This window comes from Dipodomys merriami, unplaced genomic scaffold, assembly GCF_024711535.1.
Source record: "Dipodomys merriami isolate MVZ:Mamm:240054 unplaced genomic scaffold, mDipMer1.0.p SCAF_69, whole genome shotgun sequence".
In the NCBI taxonomy this organism is placed as follows: domain Eukaryota; kingdom Metazoa; phylum Chordata; class Mammalia; order Rodentia; family Heteromyidae; genus Dipodomys; species Dipodomys merriami.
In genome coordinates this window covers 6,518,729-6,537,046 of record NW_027206279.1, presented here as the reverse complement: position 1 = coordinate 6,537,046, position 18,318 = coordinate 6,518,729, and the positions used below count along the sequence as shown (strand labels likewise).

Genomic DNA, 18,318 nt, shown 5'->3' with positions numbered 1-18,318 from the left:
CCTGGAGACTTCTCCCTCCTCTTCTCACCAACAGAAATAACACAGGAACACAGGAACATAGCATAGAGTCTTTACTAGGATGGAGGTGGGGGAGTGAAGGAAGAAGAGATAGGCTCAGGGCAAGTAGAATGGGGCCACTATTAAATGAGCAGAAGTCCTGAGGATCTTGAGTCATCTTCTGGGGATGAGGAATTGATGTTTGTTGTGCAGCTAATGTTTGCTGTGGACAAGAGGTGGAGGGATGCGAATATCTTGGCCTCTTTCCAGACGCCGTTCACAGTCAATCAAATAGTTTACTCCATCGATGACCAGTTGTACCAGCTCCACCTAAAGGATACTAATCCTTGGTGTCTGCACACTTTCAGTTGCCTCCATGTTCACCCTGATTTTCCTTACAGAATCTATTACATTCCTGAGGCTCACTCACTATACCATTTCAACCCCCACAAACCTGTACTTTTCCTCAGCTTCAACCCTTAGGATCTCACCTCTGACTTGCCAAGTCGATCCAAATTAGAGATGTCAAAGACACTGCCTGTGGCAGCAGTGTCTACCCCTCCAGTGCCACGTTTTTGGAGTCTCAGATTCTCCAGGATCTTAGGAAAGCGGCTATCCTAGAGGGGAGGTAGGGATCAGAGGCAGGGTAATTAGAGGCAGAGACTTTTCCTTCCTACCTGCCCAGAGCTTTTGCCCCTTTAGTCACAATTATGTCTGGCTCCTCTCAAAGTGCTCACCCCCCCTCCCCCCCCTCCAGCTACAAACCTCCTAACTCACACACACACACAGTCCTCTCTAACCCCAGGTCCTTTACTTTGCTTAGCAGTGGCAGTTTGATGTGCACTCCTGCCCGAAGTCCAGTGCCCAGGTTAGATGGACAGGTCAAGATGTATCCCAATCGCTCATTCCACATGAACTCCCAGCCACGTTCTTGGATCAGCCGCTCCACCTGGTCCACAAAGGATCTGTTAGTGAAAAAGCAGGACTATGGCCCCTCCCTTAGCTAACCCAGAGGAACTCTAGAAATACTGCTAGTACTGGAAACTTGGCTTTTTTCTGTAAAAAAGTTAGATAATTTTTATTATCATCATGTACGTAAGGTAACTTTGATGTTGCCAAATTATGATGCACTTATGTGCACAGTTATAAGATTACAGAAAATCCCTTTTTTTGCATACTAGGGTTTAAACTCAGGGCCTTGTGTTCACTTAGCTGGTGATCTAGCACTTGAATCACACCTCCATCCTGGCTTTTTGCTAGTTATTTTGGAGTTGGTAAGGGGTGTCTCATGAGTATTTCTGCCTGGGCTGGCTCTGAATCAAAATTCTCCAGATCTCAGCCTCCTGAGTAGTTAGGATTATGGGCAAGATCCTCAAGCATCCAGCTGAGATTGTGGAAAATTATCTTGTGTGTAGAAGGAAAGAAACTTGAAGGAGTGATGCATTAGAATGATCTAGGGAGATGAACAGAGGTACAAACTGAACTGAGAAAACACTGATTATTCCATCAGTTTTTCATGCATCAATTTTCTCTGCTAATGAGCAGAGGGTACTTGCAGACAGAAACAAAGATGTAAGCTTTGTAACAGGAAGAGGCAAGAGGGCCTTCTGTTAGCCATGGCAGAAACACATAAGAAAGCAGAGAAAATAGAGCAGAAGAGCCAGATTCATAGAGATAAAGGTTTTGGAGGCATGGCTCATTGGGCAGAGTGATAGCAAATGAGCAAAAGTGTCAGGTACTGAATTCAAGTCCTAGTCTCAGACCCCAATCAAAAAATAAAAAAGAGACATAGGAGTATGTAAAGAGCAAGAGAAAGCATGGATAGGATGGTCTTGCTTTATTTACTTCATCATCCTAATCATAATTACTAGAACTGAAGAGACAGGATCTGCCCGAGCAATCAACATGAAGACCACTAAAAAAGCAAAGAGGACCCTGTTTATTCTTAAGAAAGAATCATGACATGAGAGATTCTTAAGTGATGAGTGTGGGAAAGCCCTTCCATCAAAAATAATAACAAAAGGGGCTGGGAAGGTGGCTCAGTGGTAGAGTGCTTGCCTTGTATGCATGAGCCCCTGGGTTCGATTCCTCAGCACCACATAAGCAAAAAGAAAAAAAAAGCCAGAAGAGGCGCTGTGGCTCAAGTGGTAGAGTGCTAGCCTTGAGCTGAAGAACTGAGGAACAGCGCCCAGGCCCAGAGTTCAGGCCCCATGACCGGACTCAAAAAAAAAAAAAAAAGGAATAATAACACAAGCTGGGCCCTGGTAGCTCATGCTTGTAATCCAAGCTACTCAGGAGGCTGAGATCTGAGGATCAAGGTTCAAAACCAGCCCAGACAGGGAAGTTGATGAGATTATCTCCAATTAATCACAGGAAAAGTCAGAAGCAACGCTGTGGCTCAAGTGGTAGAGTGCTAGCCTTGTGCAGAAGAGCTCAGGGACCATGCCTAGGCCCAGAGTTCAAGTCCCAGGACTGTCAAAAAAAAAAATAACACTGGCTGGGAACCAGTGGTGTACACCTGTAATTCTAGCTATCCGGGAAGCTGGGATCTAGAGTATCACAGTTGAGGCCAGCCAAAACCTAGCACTAGACTCCATCTCCAAAATAACCAGCGTAAAACCTAAGCTGAAGGTATGAGTAAAGTAAATTCAAATCTCAGTACTGCCACAGGAGGGATTAGGGAAGGGAACCCATAGCTAGTACTTACTGAGCACATACTATGGATCAATTAATTTACCTGCATTATTTAATCCATATTAAAACCTAAAATGCAGGCAAATCTTATTGTCTCAATTTCACTGATTAGAAAACTGAGTTATATAGAGTTACTTCAGTATTCTCTTTTTTATTTTGTTTATTTTTTTGTTGGTTGTGAGGCTTGAACTCTGGGCTTGGGCGCTGTCCCTCAGCTCTTCAGCTCAAGGCTAGCGCTCTACCACTTGAGCCATAGTGCCACTTGCGGTTTTCTGGTGGCTTATTGGAGATAAGAGTCTCACGGACTGGGGGGGGGAGGGGGGAGGCTAGGAAGGGATGTGAAGGATAAACAAAGGAGGAGGCTGCAATGCTTGGTAAGAAATGTATGCATTCCTGCCCATGTAATTGTAACTCCTCTGTACAGTATGTTCACAAATAAAATAAAATTAAAAAAAAAAAAAAGAGTCTCACCGACTTTCCTGCCTGGGCTGGCTTTGAACTATGATCCTCAAATCTCAGCCTCCTGAGTAGCTAGGATTACAGGTGTGAGCCACCAGCGCCTGGCCCACTTCCCTACTTGCCCCAAATACTATAAAGTCAGAATCTAAAAAGGGAGCTCTTTTTTTTTCAAATGCAGAATAAAACTGCATATATGAGAACATTTAATAAGACTTGGGCTTCATGGCAGTGTCTACTGTAGAATAAAGATACATCATCTACATAGGACTCACTCCTCATCTACATTCTGGAACTTGAGTCATCTTCCCCAGTCTCTCACACTCTAGCTTAATTCCTAGATAAGATATTTTAGCAAGAATGATAGAATCCACAGCCAAGGCCTACTTTGGCTTAGAGTTATGGGAATACTTTAATATCACAAACATAGCTGTCTCTCACCCCATTCATTAAACTAGGCTCAAACATTTTTCCTTACTTGCACATACCATACCACACACCTCTAGCACTGACTTGCTGTTACTTTCTTTTTCATTACCTGGCAACTGTTTCGTTTACTTTCTTAAGGTTACTGACAATCTTTCTCTCTATTTTTAGGGTGAACATAGGACTTGGTTTCCTCAGAAGAGCCCTGGTGTATACTTATTATTTTGGAGTGATTCATGGTGACTTTTTTTTTTTAACTGTGTCAGAAATGTCCTGGGCTGGTGGATAAATGACATAGTCAATGTATGTATGCTACTCTTTGGTTTTCCTTATTTCCTCCCACCCAGCTGCCGCCTTCTCCCACCCTTCTTCTCCAACCTCTTTCAGGCCCCGGCAGAATCTTTCAAACACTTTCTTCATGTTGCCACCTTTCTCCATAGAGATGACCCGTGTATGATCCTCCTCATTCACCCAGATCAAGAAGCTCTTCTCATTGTTGTGCCTGGAGGCAGGAGGTAAAGGGATCAAGACACAAGACATTTTAGAAGGGAGAGAGGGAAAAAAAGCACTTTTGTGGGCATGGCGGTGGGGCCAGGGGTGGGGGAGGGAAAGGAGGCAAAGGAGGTAAGGAACTGCCCCATACCAGATTCCACGAGCATCTGGCCAGTCTCGAGCCATTCCTGCTGCAGTGAGCAATGGGGACACGGGCTTATCAAATAGAAAGTGGTCCTGGGGAGAGGCAAGGGATCTGGGTTAGAAATTCTCACAGTAGTCCCTGGGCCTCTCAGAGCCCATCTCCCTAGTCTGTCCCAACCCAACCGCCCCTCTGGTTTAGTTTTCCCCTTGTTCCCATTGCCCAGCGCTCTCCCTCAAAAGCCCCCTCACATCAATAAGCTGCTGCTGTTCAGTCTCTGTCATCTCACTGAGCCTATAGTAACGTCCGGCCAGGTCACCCTTCAGGCCGCTCAGAGCCTCCACCACAACACGTTCTACCTCTCGTCGCTCTGCCCGAGTGCAGGCTGGAGGCAGACTGAGTCCTCGGATACTCCGGCCAGTTCTGACTCTCGAGGACAATACATACCTCTCATCGAAGTAGCCAGAACGGATCTAATGGATAAGGGAAACGGATATAAGTCATAGAAACACAATGGATGGGGAATGAAGGTTCTTGGGGGAAGGAGTAGAGGGATCACTCGGCATTCCTACAGCATGTTTTGGGAAGGAGTGGTCCATTAGAGGAAGCATGCTTATAGAAGTGGACATTGTGAGCTCTTCCTCTCTGCCTTGGGCCTGGTCTTGGGTATTAGGAGTTTGAACTCGGCTTTATGCTTGTGGGGAGAGCAGACAGGCATTCACATCACTGACTGAGCTGCACCTGCAGCTAGGGCATGGTCTTCTCCTATCTGGTACTCCTTTAAGCTATAATTATTTCTCCATATCAAGATTAAAAGCTCAGCAGTATAATAGCCATGAGTCAGGAAAGAGTCAAGGTGAAGAGATTGGAGAGCCAGTGTTGGCCACAAAGCAACACAAACCAGAAATGGAGTATCTGGCCTACCTTACTAGCATCAAGGTCAGTGGTATGTTTCATTGTCCGGGGGTCATATCCATTGTGTCGCTCTTGGATCACAGGATCAAACAGTTCAGCAAATACCTGAAGGGAAGGGAAGAGGGTAAGGCGGTTACACAGAGGAAATCCCTCCCTAGACCTCAATGGCAGATTGACTTCACTGGGTCAGAAAACTTGAGTATGGACAATCCAGCATCGTGAAGGAAAATGAGGAGAGGGTTTGATTATAGGGGGAAGGAGCTGGGATGACTGGGAGGATGACTGATTTCCCAGGGAGACTCTTGGGGACCCCCCTACCTCATAGGTCTCCTCATCTCCAGCCACCATGCCCACAGTCTTGATGAAGGGGTGACCAGGATTGTCCACGCCAGTCTGGATACACTGATCTAGCGTCCAACCAGTGGGTGTGGTCTTGTCGCAGAGCCGTGCATAGACTGCTGGGGTCAGGTGACTAGCCATGCAGTTGTTGTGCTTTCGGAGGTCTGGGTACTCAGCGCTGGGGAGGGGTGGGGGTACCCAGTAACCATGGAGAGAGGGCACAGGAGACCAGACTAGACACACTGTTGTCTGCTGGGAGCTGTCCAGCCATATCTGGCTTTGCTCCTCAGGAGGAGGAGGAATTAGAGGTAGGCTAAGCTTTGATAATCTCTTTAGGGACTTTCAGGGTCTATTCGTTCCCAATAGTCCTAGCTGCCTGTGGCTGGCTGATTTCTCTCCCCCCCCCCCAGCCCTGCACAGCTCTTTTCTCCCATGAACACATTAGAGGTGGGGGAGGGGGGAGGACTCAGGAGAATTCAGAAAAAGAGATGGGGGGGGATGGAGAGAAAAGCAGGAAAAGGAGATGGAGAGCAAAATATGATGGTTCCCCTAACCTTTTGATTAGGGATTGGGACAGGGGTAGGGGCGGGGGGAGTGCATCTGGAGTTTGTTAGAGCCAGGGATGATTTGGGGGATGGATGGATGGATGCCTGGGGTGTACAGCTTTCCAGAAATGTTCCGGCTTGATGAATTTGGCCCCCCTGCACCTAGAACTCGGGGATCTCCAAATGGTACAGCGTCCCTGTCCCAGCTCTAGGGGCTTTCTTGTTGGTTGCCCTGGTCCTCTTCCTCTGTATCCCCCCCTTCTATCTCCATTCCATCCATCACCCCCTCTTCCATCCCCCCCACTCCACCCGATGCATCTTCAGCACTGATACCTCGGGGGATACAGCCTCCTGCGTTCACTGGCAGCTCGTACAGGTTCCGGACGGAGCAGAAGCCCGGCAGCTACAGACCCAGCTCCAGCCAAAGCCAGGAGCCTGAGCCCCGGGCGGGTAGACAGCAGACGGGAGAAGGGGCCAGCCATGGTGTAGATCGAGGTCGGGGATGGTGGTGCAGCTACGGAATCTTGGAGCAGGATCTGGCACCCGTCAGGATCTGGCGGGAGGAGAAGGGAGAAAAGGATGCGACTGGACAGACAGAGGGACTGCAGCTCGGGTCCGATGGCTGTCACCAAAAGAGGGGGGATGTAGGGGGGGGGAGTCCAGGGGGGGATGGAGGTTGAAGCTGGAGAGGGGAGCCCAGAGCCTCGCAGGCTGCAGGAGAGGCGCAATGAGAGGCGGGAGGGGAGGAGGAGGGGAGGGGCTTCCTGAGGCCACGCCCTCCCCGGCCTGCCACCGAGCTAGGTGTGCAAGGGAGGGGGGTGGGGGGAGGGAGGGTCAGGGGGTGGGTGGGCAGCGCCAGCCGGGAGATCTCAGACGCTTAGGGGGTGGGGGTGAGGGGAGGGGGTGTGGGAGGCCCACCGGGGCGGCGAGGCCTTCCAGATTTCAGCACCAAGTGGAGGACAGCACCCACCGGCGCTAGCCAAACCCCGAGCACCCTCCCCCCCTCCCTTCCCCTCCCCCTCCACTTTCCTTTTAATCCGAAACCTGAGCCAGAGGGGGTGACTTTGCCCCACCTCGGCTCTTCGTCTGACAACAGCCACCTCCCCATCTTTCTTCCCCCCCCCTTGCCCCCCCCCCCAGGGGAGGAGGCCTCCGAGGGAAACAGCGAAATAAACAGAAGATACACCCAGGAAGACCTGGGAAGCTCAGAGCAGGATTAGAGGCAAGCCAGTCACAAAGACACCCGCGGCTTCAAGGTCACCTTTCCCTAAGAACCAGGAAGAAGAAAGACCAAGGTGCCTCCCCGATTCCCTGGAGCTCTCCTAACCAGGTTGAGAAAGGAAGGATTCCCTGAATCTAGACTGTGTGTCCCATCCAACTCTGTGGCCCCCACCTCCCCATCTGCAGCCCTGGATATCTTACGCCTCTCCAGTGGTCCCCTACTCCGTTTGCCCCCTCTTTTAGCTTCCTCCCCATCCCCTACTTCACCCTTGATCCTTTACTTTACTTCCCCCCCCCCCTCTCTTTCCTGTTTTCTTTTCCCAGGACTCCTTGCCTACCTGTGGATTGCTCAGGGTGTAGGGCTGGGGTTGGGCAGGGAATTATGTTTCCTCTTCCTTCTCTGTCTTCACGGTAGCCCCGAGTTCCTGGACTGAAGGGAATATAAAGACTGGAGAAGGGTGTGGTGAGATGACTGGGTGTGGAACAGAACAAGCAGGCACAGGTCTCCCGGCTCCACGTGGGTTTCCTTTCTGGCCTGCTTAATGCTGTTTAATCCAGAGTATAAAGGCAAGTGGAGTCCAAGGGCATAAGGTCATCAGAGAAGCTGCTTTCTTCCAGGTCCCTTCTCTTCCTTCCTCTCTAAGCATATTCACAGCTCCAAAGGTAACATGAGTGTGACTTTTGTCTTAGCAGAAAGAGCAAAGACCGACTTGAAATAGGAATGTGGAGCTTCTGTGTGGAGTGTCAGTTAAGATGGCGTGAACATTGACTTTGCTCTCTTCCCTCAGCTCTCCAAGTAAGTGTGCCTATGAGAGAGAATATTTGGGAAAGAGAACTTCCCTTCATATTGTCTTCATGCCCAAACTCTTACTCTCCTCATTCACTTCAGGCCTCCTTCATGTGCTTTTCCTCAACTGGCCCATTTGTGGGTATCCGTAGAAGTGATCACTCTCTCTTTTGGGGTGTATCTCACTTAGCTCTTCCTCCTGATAAGACATCAGTTATCTTAGAAGAGGTAGAGTTCTGCAGTTGGAATGTGGTCATCCTTGGAGAGAAGAAAAATGTTACCTGTGCTATTACGTTAAAGAGTAGCTATGAGTAAGGAAATATAATTGCTAGGAATGATGTATATTTAGCCAGGTAAGAGAGGGAGATAATCTTCCAGAACAGCAGGGCTGTTATTTGACTGACGGTGTATTAAGGCAATTGGGGCTGGGGGTGGGAAGAGGGAATTACAAGAGAAATAAGCCAGCCAGAAGAGTAGAGAAATTACTCAAATTTGGAGAGGAGCTGCTCACATTTGAATAATAACTGTGGGCCTTACTGTGGACCTCTGATAGGCATATATTAATACTCATTTAAAACGTTATCCTGCAGTATAGGGGAAGTATAATTAATATTTATTTATATATTTAATCAGTCGTGAGGCTTGAACTCAGGGCCTGGACGCTATCCCTGAGCCTTTTTGTGCTCAAGACTAGTGTTCTACCATATGAGCCACAGCACCACTTCCAGTTTTTGAGCAGTTAATTGGAGATGAGTTTCATTAGGACTTTTCTGCCTGGGCTGGCTTCAAACCATGATGCTCAGATCTTGGCCTCCTGAGTGGCTAGGATTACAGGCATGAACCACCAATGCCCGGCTTATTCTACTTTATTTAATAGAATTTAGTATTGCCAATAGTATTTAATATTTAATTAATTGAGCTGGTCCTGAGGCCTGGGCACTGTCCCTGATGCATCTTGCCCCTTACCCCTTCCTTTCTCTTTGTTTCCTGTTTATCATGAATGAACTGCTTTGCTGTATCATAATTCTGATACCATGATAATGTTCTGCCTTATTTCAGGCTTAAAGCAATGGAGCTTAGAGAATATAGACTAAAAACTCTGAAACTGTAAACCAAAATAAATCTTCCCTCCTTTAAGTTGCTCTTCTCAGAGGTATTAGTTTCACAGTGACAAAAAAAAAGCTAACAGCACCTTACAAATTAATTTCACGCTAATAGAAGAGAAAATGGAGGCTCATTCATAAAGCTGTACAACTATTAAAGGTAAGTACAAGGTTCAAAAACAGCTTTGCAGGGGCTGGGAAGGTGGCTCAGTGGTAGAGCGCTTGCCTCGCATGCCTGAGGCCCTGGGTTCGATTCCTCAGCACCACATAAGCAAAAAAAAAAAAAAGCCAGAAGTGGCGCTGTGGCTCAAGTGGTAGAGCACTAGCCTTGAGCTGAAGAGCTGAGGGACAGCGCCCAGGCCCAGAGTTCAGGCCCCATAACCGGACCCCCCCCCCAAAAAAAAAAAAAAAAAAGCTTTGTAGCTTCCAAGTCTAGAGGATAGAGAAGAAGCAGAGTATGGAGATAGGCATTAACTTGCCCAGTCTGGGCTGTGAGGGGATAGCTCAAATTGTTGCGTGCCTGCTTAGGAAGCATGAGGCCAGAAGTTCAAACAAAAAGGGGGAAAAAATCTAATCATCTTGTCCATCTATTTTCCTCACAATACAGTTTATCAGTTCTTCCCTTTAACTTTTTTTTTTTTTTGGTCAGTTATTGGGCTTGAACTCAGAGCCTGGGCACTATCCTTGAGCTCTTTTGCTCAAGGCTAGTGCTCTACCACTTTGAGACAATTCCGGTTTTCTGGTGGTTTATTGGTTTATTGGTGATAAGAGTCTCACAGACTCTCCTGCCCAGGCTGGCTATGAACCCTGATCCTCAGATCTCAGCCTCCTGAGTCGCTAGGATTATAAGAGTGAGCCACCAGTGTCTGGCTTTCCTTCTATCTTTTTTTTTTTTAATATCTTTTTTTTTTAAGCATTACTAGCTTACTTTGGTTATGTAAAGAGGGATTTCATTATTAACATTTATTTCTACACTGTATGTATTCCCATCAACTCCCCTTTCTCTATCACTTCCCATTCCCCTCCAATTTCAACAGGTTTCATCGCTTTTATTTTCATAGTTGCATGCACCCTATTTTGACCATATTCATCTTCTTTCAAAGTCCTCTTTGTATCTTATATTTTCTGCTTATCTCTAGCAAATAAACGTTTATTGGATCTCTAACCAATAAACGTTTATCTCACCCTCTTATTTGTCATACAAAAGACCTAGGTTTGCCCTCCAGGAGGTTGCAGTGGTACAAACCCTGCCTCCTCCTCTGGAACTCGCTTGTTCCTCGCCATTGGTCTCACTGGAATGTATCTCTGTCTAGACCACGCATCTGGATTGTCTCGACGCAGTTCAGAAATCCGAGGCCCGAGCACAGCATCAGGTTGCATTCCCGCTCAGAACCACTAGGAGTTCCCTTCCCCCGAGCGCGCGCGCTGGAACGCCGGCCAACGCAGCCTGACTGTGTTGCTCGGTGCGCGCCCTCCGCTGATTGGTAGCTCCGCAAACAGTCGCGCTCTGATTGGTTCGCTGTCAGGTGTCGCTGCCGGCAGGTTCGGCTGTGCGAGCGGAGGGAGGCGGGTGAGTGCGGGCCGGGGGCGGTGGGGGAGTGGCTGGGGGAGTGTGTGTGGGGGGAGCTGGGGGCGGTATCGGAGCGGGTGGGGTGGGCTCGGCGGAGTGGGCTCGGTCTCTGCTCTGGGAGCCGTGGTTAGCAAACCGGTGGGGACGGCTTCGGGAGGCCCTGCGGGAGAGGCCTCCATGTCCGCGTCGGGAGAGTGAGGCGGGGACGGCGCGGGGCGGGGCGGGGGGGGGCGGGGAGGCGGGCAAAGGCTATAGCGAAGTCAAGAGGGGAGGGCGGTATTCGTGACCCGGCGCCGGGTGAGGAGGAGAGGACAGAGCGGGGACTGGCTCTGCGTGATCGGAAAAGGTCTGCGTGAGGAAGAAGAGGGTCCTGCGTGGGGGCTGGGGGGGGAGGATGGAAGAAGTGGAGGGGGTCTGCGGGAGAAGTGGAAGGACTGGGATGGACAGGGGAGAGTCCGGGTGGAGGGGGTGGGGTGGGGGGGCGGTGTCTGGGAGAGGAGGGAAGGGGTGAAGTGTCCCAGGGCGGGGGGGGGGGGCAGGACACCCATTCGAGGGTGGTTTGTGGAGGAGAAGGGGATGTTCAGCTCCAGAGAGACACCGGTGAGGGAAAGAATGGATGGATCTCTGGGCAAGTCCTGTGGGGGGGGGGGGGGGAAATCGTTCAAGAGTTCACTGTAAAGCTGAGACCAAGGTAGGAAGGAGGATTTGGAGTTCAAGGTCAGCCTGCGCTTACAGAGACCCTGTCAAAAAGAAAGAAAAAGGAGAGGGGAAAAAAAAAGTTATCAGTATTGATGATTCATAAGGGTTTGAAGGACTGTTTCATACAGGGAAATCGTGAGTGGGAGGATATTAGCTGGCTTCACTGGACAAGTTGACCAATGATGGGGGCTGGGGTGGGGTGGGAGGAGGGACCTGCAGTCAGTGTGGGGAGTGGTTAGGGGAGTCAACCATGAGTCTTCTTAGCATGCTGGGGAATGTAGGAGGCTTGAGACTTGAGAACCAGGCATCGGTGTGGTTGTCAGAATGATCCGTGTCAGAATAAGCAATGTGCATGAAGTATTAAAAAAAAAAAATTAGCCGGGCTCCTGTGGCTCAGGCCTGTAATCCTAGCTACTCAGGAGGCTGAGATAAGAGGATCGAGGTTCAAAGCCAGCCCGGGGCAGGAAAATCCGTGAGATTCTTATCTCCAACAAACCACTAGAAAACCGGAAGTGGTGCTGTAGCTCAAGTGGTAGAGCACTGGCCTTGAGCTGAAGAGCTGAGGGACAGCGCTCAGGCCCAGAGTTCAAGCCCCATGACCGACCCCCCCAAAAAAAATTACATAAAGAATTAAGTGAGGGGATCCATTTTTGGAAGTAGGAAGATATTGGTGGCCTGAAGAGTCCCTCCACGCAGTGAAAGTAAGTATTCCTTTACCACTGATGAACCCTCCATCAAGGCCCTAAGTTCTAAGGGTTAAAAACAGTTCCATGGCTTAGCCTCCTCTCTACTTTTCTCTAGATTTAACATAGATGTTCCCAAATTGCCTTCCTGGATGCCTCTCCCTCCCTGCTTGCCTTCCTTACCTATTTACTCTCTTCCTTTTTTCTTGCTTTCTTTCGTCCCTTCCTCCTTCCTTCTTTTCATACTGATTTTGGCCATAGTAAGATTGCCCTTTAACCTAATGCAGAGTTCAAAATTGTCTTACATAATGACGTTTGGGGAAGAGATGAAGGGGAAGGAGCTAGAAAACAGGAAAGTGGTTTCAGGAACACTACATTAAACCCTAGCTTCTTGCAGAGGTACTTCTAAATAAATCCTGGCTTGTTTCATGGCTATTTCTGTCAGGTTTCTATTTTTTGCTTTGTTAACTATGAATTTGGACCTTCATCTCTCTTCAGTACCTACTTGTGAATGCTTCTTCTTCCCATTCTATTACTTACCACTGTGAAAGAGATTCAAAAACATGACTGTATGCTCAGTGAAAAAAACAAGAAAGACTTAGCAGAAGAAAGGACAAAGGATTAGGAATCTTAGACAAGAAAGAAAGCCCCTACTTCAGAGAAAGGGTAAAGAGTATGATAAAATTCTAATTGCTTAAAGTGTACAGGAACCTTGGGAATGCCACAAGTCATAGAAATTGGGTCAGGTTACTAAAGAAGAGTTCAAAGGAACACCAATGAATTAGGAGGGGTAGTGCATTTATGAGACTACCACAAAACTGGAAATGTTAAGGATAAAGATATTGTGTTACTAGTCACCGGTGGCTTACACCTGTAACCTTAGCTACTCAAGGAGGCTGGGATGTAAAGGATTATAGTTTGAAGCCCACCAAGGCAGAAAAGTCAGAGTGATTCTACTTCCAAAATAACCAGCCAGACTTGGAGGTATGGTTCAGGTGGTAGAACACCAACCATGAGTAAGGACCCCAGTGAATGTGAAGCCATAAATTCAAACTAGCTTGTGCACATACACAGACATCAAAAAAGAAAAAGAGTGAACCTCATGGTAGTTAAACAGCAGGTAAGCAGATAATGAATACTGGAAAAGTTTAGCTCTACACAACATTGTCTGTAACTTTCAAATTAAAGCTGCAACCACAGTTGTAATGAATGACATAAAAATAGAGAAGGTAATTATGGAAAACTAAAAAGTCCATACCAAAAAATTAATCTACTCATGCAGGGATGTTTGTGGCTTTCATTAGAATTGTCTGTCAGTGTCTGAGAACTTACAGAGACCGTGGAAAATTTCTGATGTGTGACTCAATTTTATTTTTGGAAAATAATGACATGATCATATTCCTCCAGTTCACTACTAACAAATGTTATCCTTTGGTGTATTCACTTTAGCTCTTTTCAACATTGAAATAGATGGTATAGGCAAGATTATAAAGTATCATTTGAATCTTCAGTTCCATTCTTCTTTCTCGTCAGAGCTAAGCACTATCAGTGTCTTACTTTCAGTCCAACTTCAGTACTTCTGCTAATTATATATACAATCATAAAAATATTGCTTACTCATAAAAACAGAATTATCCCTGCAGCTTGCACTTGGAAACTGTCCATTCATTACATGTAACTTTTTTTTTTTTTATTTTAGGAGTCTGATCATAAAGCTTACACTTACCTGGGATTTACAATCTTTACACCTCAGCCTCCCAAGTGCTGGGATTACAGGCATATCCCACCACTTCCAACTACGTATAACTCTATATTTTTGGGGGGTGGAGTGAGGTGGTTGTGGGGCTTGAACTCTGGGTCTGGGCATTGTCCCTGAGCTCTTCAGCTCAAGGCTAGTAGTCTACCACTTGAGCCACAGCACCACTTCTGGTTTTCTGGTGGTTCATTGGTTAAAGTCTCACTGACATTCCTGCCCAGGCTGGCTTTGAACCTCGATTGATCATCAGATCTCAGCCTCCTAAATAACTTAGGATTACAGGCTTGAGACACCAGTGCCCAGCTAACTCTATTCTTCTGTTTTTGTAAACTGCTGTTAGTGCGATGTTTCTTGAGTTAATGTTTATAGGAATAAAGATGGAGTTTAAGAGCAAAGCCAGCTGAGTTATCTTGCTCTTGAGTCCTTAAGTTTAGCCCTGCTATGGGGAGGTAGAGAGGGCTAAGAACTTGGTGAAAAGAATCCAAAGTTTAACATGTTGCTCTGATCTTCTCTTCTGGTAGAAATCAGCTATAGCCTTCCTTGAAGAACTGCCTTTCCCATTCACTGGCTGGAGTTACATTGTTTCCTGCTGGCAGAACCAGGGACATGCCAGCACTGTAAGGCTTCATCTCTTGATCCTCTTACCAATTTCGTGGTTGGGTGGGGTAAGGAGGGAAGGAAAAAGGAGTCTTGCCTTTTTTTTTAATGGCTCTTGAGTTATTCAAATCATAGCCCATACATAGCCTCCTTTCTTAATGATCCTTCTTCACTTCCTGTTCTCCTTTGTAGTTCTTTCTTTTCCAGTTCTCTAGACTCCATCCTCACCCACTGCCAAGGGGCTTGGATCTGAGCTGATGGGATACCTTCCTCTGCAGAGCGGGATGAGTGGGTGTTCCAGCGGGGATGTGGTCATTGACGGCCAGTGAGGACGAAAGCACCACGGCCCACTTCTTCCTTGGAGCTGGAGATGAGGGGCTGGGAACCCATGGAATAGGCATGAGGACAGAAGAGAGTGACAGCGAGCTCCTTGAGGATGAGGAGGACGAAGTGGTAAGACTAGGGAGAAGGAGGTGACTTGGCATTGGGACTCCGGTTGTAGAGAGTTGGGATTTCACTGAACGGAGATAACCTCTCTGTTCTTCCCAGATGCATAAAGCAGACGCTATCCTGACTAGAAAAGAGGCACTAGAAACCGATAGATTGCCCCTCTTTGAAACCCCTGTTCCTCAGTGTGCCTATAGCTCACACCTGTAATCCTAGCCCCTCTGGAGGCTGCCATCTGAAGATTGAGATTCGAAGCTAGCTGAACCAGAATAGTTCATTAGATGCTTACCTTCAGTTAACCAGCAAAAATGCCAGATATAGAAGCATGCCTCAGGTGGTAGAGCGCCAACCCTGAATGAAATAAGCCAAGTAGTATGAGGTCCTGAGTTCAAGCCCTGGTACCAGCAGAAAATAAAAGAGAAAGACACTCCTGCTCTGTTACCGTCCTCCTGTTATCTCATGATCATTGGTTCTCTGGTTCTGCTTTAGCACACATTTCCCACCATGGGAAGACTTCTGTCCTTTATAGAAATCCATAAACTGTGCTCCAACCTAGACCAAAGTTAGGAGGTACCCTTTACCTCAAAGGGCCAAAGAACCTGTGCCCTTAAAGAGAAGAGACTGTTCTCTGGTGAGGCTGATAAAGGTGGGGAAGTTCTCAAATTCTGATAGTATTTTTCTGTATGTAGCCTCCAGAACCTCAGATCATTGTTGGCATCTGTGCCATGACCAAGAAGTCCAAGTCCAAACCAATGACCCAAATCCTAGAGCGACTCTGCCGATTTGACTACCTGACTGTCATCATCCTGGGAGAAGATGTCATCCTCAATGAACCTGTGGAAAACTGGCCATCCTGCCACTGCCTCATCTCTTTCCACTCCAAAGGTTAGGGTCTGAAAAGGAAAGTGGGGAGAAGGGTAGTGAAAATGCTGGATTCAGAATCAGGGTCTTATTAGAAAGGAGGCCGAAGTGGCAGAGTACTAGCCTTGAGCAAAAGAAGCTCAGGAACAGTGCCCAGGCCCTGAGTTCAAGCCCCAGGACTGGCAATGAAAAAAGAAAAAGAAAAAAAAAAAAAGGAAAGAAGGAAGGAAGGAAAGGAGGGAGGGAGGGCGGGCAGGCCATCAGCTCTTCCAGCACACTAGAGAACACTACAAAGGAAGTTTGTTTTCCCCAGATTGAATATTTTAAGGGCCATATTCTTTTATTTTTTTTTATTTTTTTTATTTTTTGGGTCCGGTCGTGGGGCCTGAACTCTGGGCCTGGGCGCTGTCCCTCAGCTCTTCAGCTCAAGGCTAGTGCTCTACCACTTGAGCCACAGCGCCACTTCCAGCTTTTTTCTTTTTGCTTATGTGGTGTTGGGAATCGAACCCAGGGCCTTAGGCATGCAAGGCAAGCGCTCTACCACTGAGCCACCTTCCCAGCCCCAAGGGCCATATTCTATCTTCAAGGTAACTCTAAAGATTTTTGACAGCATTTGGTTCCTGGAGGACCCTCAATATAATTAATGTTTTTCCACACCTCCCTGCCTCCTTCTTCCCCTCCCCCATGAATATCTTAGACTTGGGAATGGACAGAAGGATTAATGATGGGTTGGATTGGGTAGAGCTCAGTGGCAGCTACCAGGTTTAATGTGTCTCTCTTGTTTTCTCACCCTGTCTCTTTGACTTTCTCTGTTTCATTTCTTCATCCCAGGTTTTCCTCTGGACAAAGCTGTGGCTTACTCTAAGCTTCGAAATCCCTTTCTTATCAATGATTTGGCCATGCAGTATTACATCCAAGATAGGTATAGCTTCCTGTGGGCCAGGGGTGGGTGACTCTTTATGCCCATTTAGCAAATACATTCTGGGAGGGGTTGGGTTAAACAGACACGCTTAATTTTTGTACCCTGTTGAGTTCTGAGGTCCGGAGCCTGCTAATCCCTGTATGAATTAAATCCTTAGCTTCTCTCCCTAGTGACCTCCACCCCTCCCAGTTTATTTATTTGTGTGGGACAGGAGGGAGGTATACCGGATCCTGAAAGAGGAGGGTATTGATCTGCCTCGCTATGCTGTGCTCAACCGTGACCCTGCCCGACCCGAGGGTGAGTACCTGACCTTGCCTAGTCCTTCCCTGTTTTGCTTTCCAATGACTGAACTCTGTGACCACCCTCTAGACATCTCCGACATGCCACCTAACTGTGGGGCTCTGAGTATTGGATTATGGATAGGGTGAGAGCCACAATCTTTAGACAGAACCTTTGACCTGTTATATAGCTATTATTATCTCTATATGCCATATGCAAATATTACTGCATCTTTTATTAAGATAGAGATGGTCATAAAAATTTGAGAATTATAGGGATGGGGAAAGTGAGAGTTGGAAGTATGTTACAACCTTAACCCCTCTCAGAGTGCAACCTGATAGAAGGTGAAGACCAAGTAGAGGTCAATGGAGCTGTGTTTCCTAAGCCCTTTGTGGAGAAGCCCGTGAGTGCCGAAGACCACAACGTTTACATCTACTACCCCAGCTCAGCTGGAGGAGGAAGCCAGCGACTCTTCCGTAAGGTGTGGGAGACAGTTTGTGCATCTGGGGAGTTAGAGTGGTAGAAGGGAAAGAATGATATATATTTTTTTGTTTTTGCTTTTGTTTTTTGTTGTTGTTGGTCGTGGGGCTTGAATTCTGGGCCTGGGCGCTGTCCCTCAGCTCTTCAGCTCAAGGCTAGCGCTCTGCCACTTGAGCCACACTGCCACTTTCTGGTGGTTTATTGGAGATAAGAGTCTCAGGGACTTTCCTGCCCGGGCTGGCTCTGAACTGTGATCCTCAGATCTCAGCCTCCTGAATAGCTAGGATTACAGGTGTGAGCCACCGGCGCCCAGGGAAAGAATGATATTGTTGGGAGAGGAGCTGGGAGATTTAGGAACAAATCTTGGGGTTGAGGCAACTGTTTTCCTTTTTTTTTTCTTTTTCTTTCTTTCTTTTCTTCCTGAAGATTGGCAGCCGGAGCAGTGTTTACTCTCCTGAGAGCAGTGTCCGAAAGACAGGGTCATACATCTATGAGGAGTTTATGCCGACAGATGGCACAGATGTCAAGGTTATGGTGGATACAGGGATTTAAGACATCGTTAATGTCTGGGTGGGAATGGGGTGCTTGGGAAGCCGGTGGAAGTGTATGGGCAGGGGAATGAGTCCTAGACAATAAAGTGTACCTACAATTGGCTTTTTGTGTGCATGGTTGCCAATACTGGGACTTGAACTCAGAGCCTGGGTGCAGCCCCTTAACTTTTTTGCTCATGGCTTAGCATTCTATCACCTGAGCCACAGCTCCAATTTTGGCTTTTTTTTTTTTTTGGCGGGGGGGGGGGGTGTCAGTGTTGGGGCTTGAACTCAGGGGCTGGCTGTTGTCCCTGAAATTCCATGCTCAAAGCTAGCACTCTACCACTTGAACCAGCACCACTTCGAGTTTTTTTTGA

General features: G+C 47.5%; 2 protein-coding genes across 24 annotated transcripts in view; one reads left to right on the top strand and one right to left on the bottom strand.

Annotated features, from left to right (window-relative positions):
- Window positions 1-56: 56 nt before the first annotated feature.
- On the bottom strand, window positions 57-7,674 carry LOC138816280 (creatine kinase U-type, mitochondrial). The gene is made up of 10 exons (XM_070005971.1): window positions 7,566-7,674; window positions 6,340-6,559; window positions 5,441-5,639; window positions 5,132-5,227; window positions 4,459-4,680; window positions 4,217-4,302; window positions 3,952-4,075; window positions 812-946; window positions 489-614; window positions 57-327 (listed from the first exon to the last, which is right to left on the bottom strand). Exons 2-10 carry the CDS (start codon window positions 6,486-6,488, stop codon window positions 211-213), a joined length of 1,254 nt encoding a protein of 417 aa, XP_069862072.1. The 5' UTR covers window positions 6,489-6,559; window positions 7,566-7,674; the 3' UTR covers window positions 57-210.
- Window positions 6,789-18,318, top strand: part of Ppip5k1 (diphosphoinositol pentakisphosphate kinase 1) — a 44,093-nt gene continuing 32,563 nt past the window's right edge. For 5 of the 23 annotated variants that reach the window (XM_070005966.1, XM_070005962.1, XM_070005963.1 and 2 more), the window contains exons 1-12: window positions 6,790-6,807; window positions 7,147-7,301; window positions 7,921-8,023; window positions 9,074-9,277; window positions 10,431-10,687; window positions 14,347-14,442; window positions 14,615-14,875; window positions 15,559-15,754; window positions 16,562-16,652; window positions 16,864-16,949; window positions 17,258-17,412; window positions 17,838-17,939. In XM_070005966.1, coding sequence (XP_069862067.1) covers window positions 14,729-14,875; window positions 15,559-15,754; window positions 16,562-16,652; window positions 16,864-16,949; window positions 17,258-17,412; window positions 17,838-17,939 — 777 coding nt within the window. In that variant the 5' untranslated portion in view covers window positions 6,790-6,807; window positions 7,147-7,301; window positions 7,921-8,023; ... (2 more) ...; window positions 14,347-14,442; window positions 14,615-14,728. Of the gene's footprint in view, window positions 6,808-7,146; window positions 7,302-7,917; window positions 8,024-9,073; window positions 9,278-10,344; window positions 10,688-10,948; window positions 11,034-11,622; window positions 12,088-14,346; window positions 14,443-14,614; window positions 14,876-15,558; window positions 15,755-16,561; window positions 16,653-16,863; window positions 16,950-17,257; window positions 17,413-17,837; window positions 17,940-18,318 lie in introns of those variants that run through there. The other 18 variants (XM_070005959.1, XM_070005957.1, XM_070005969.1 and 15 more) reach the window with 11 other exon arrangements.

What these genes read in the sequence shown, in the direction of transcription:
- LOC138816280 (XM_070005971.1), bottom strand. Translation starts at nt 6,488, where the DNA reads ATGGCTGGCCCCTTCTCCCGTCTGCTGTCTACCCGCCCGGGGCTCAGG. An exon ending in TCTGCCGGGGCCTGAAAGAG is followed by an intron (nt 947 to 3,951) that starts GTTGGAGAAGAA and finishes TTTGTGGACCAG; the next exon opens with GTGGAGCGGCTGATCCAAGA. An exon ending in ATCGACTTGGCAAGTCAGAG is followed by an intron (nt 328 to 488) that starts GTGAGATCCTAA and finishes AGTATCCTTTAG; the next exon opens with GTGGAGCTGGTACAACTGGT.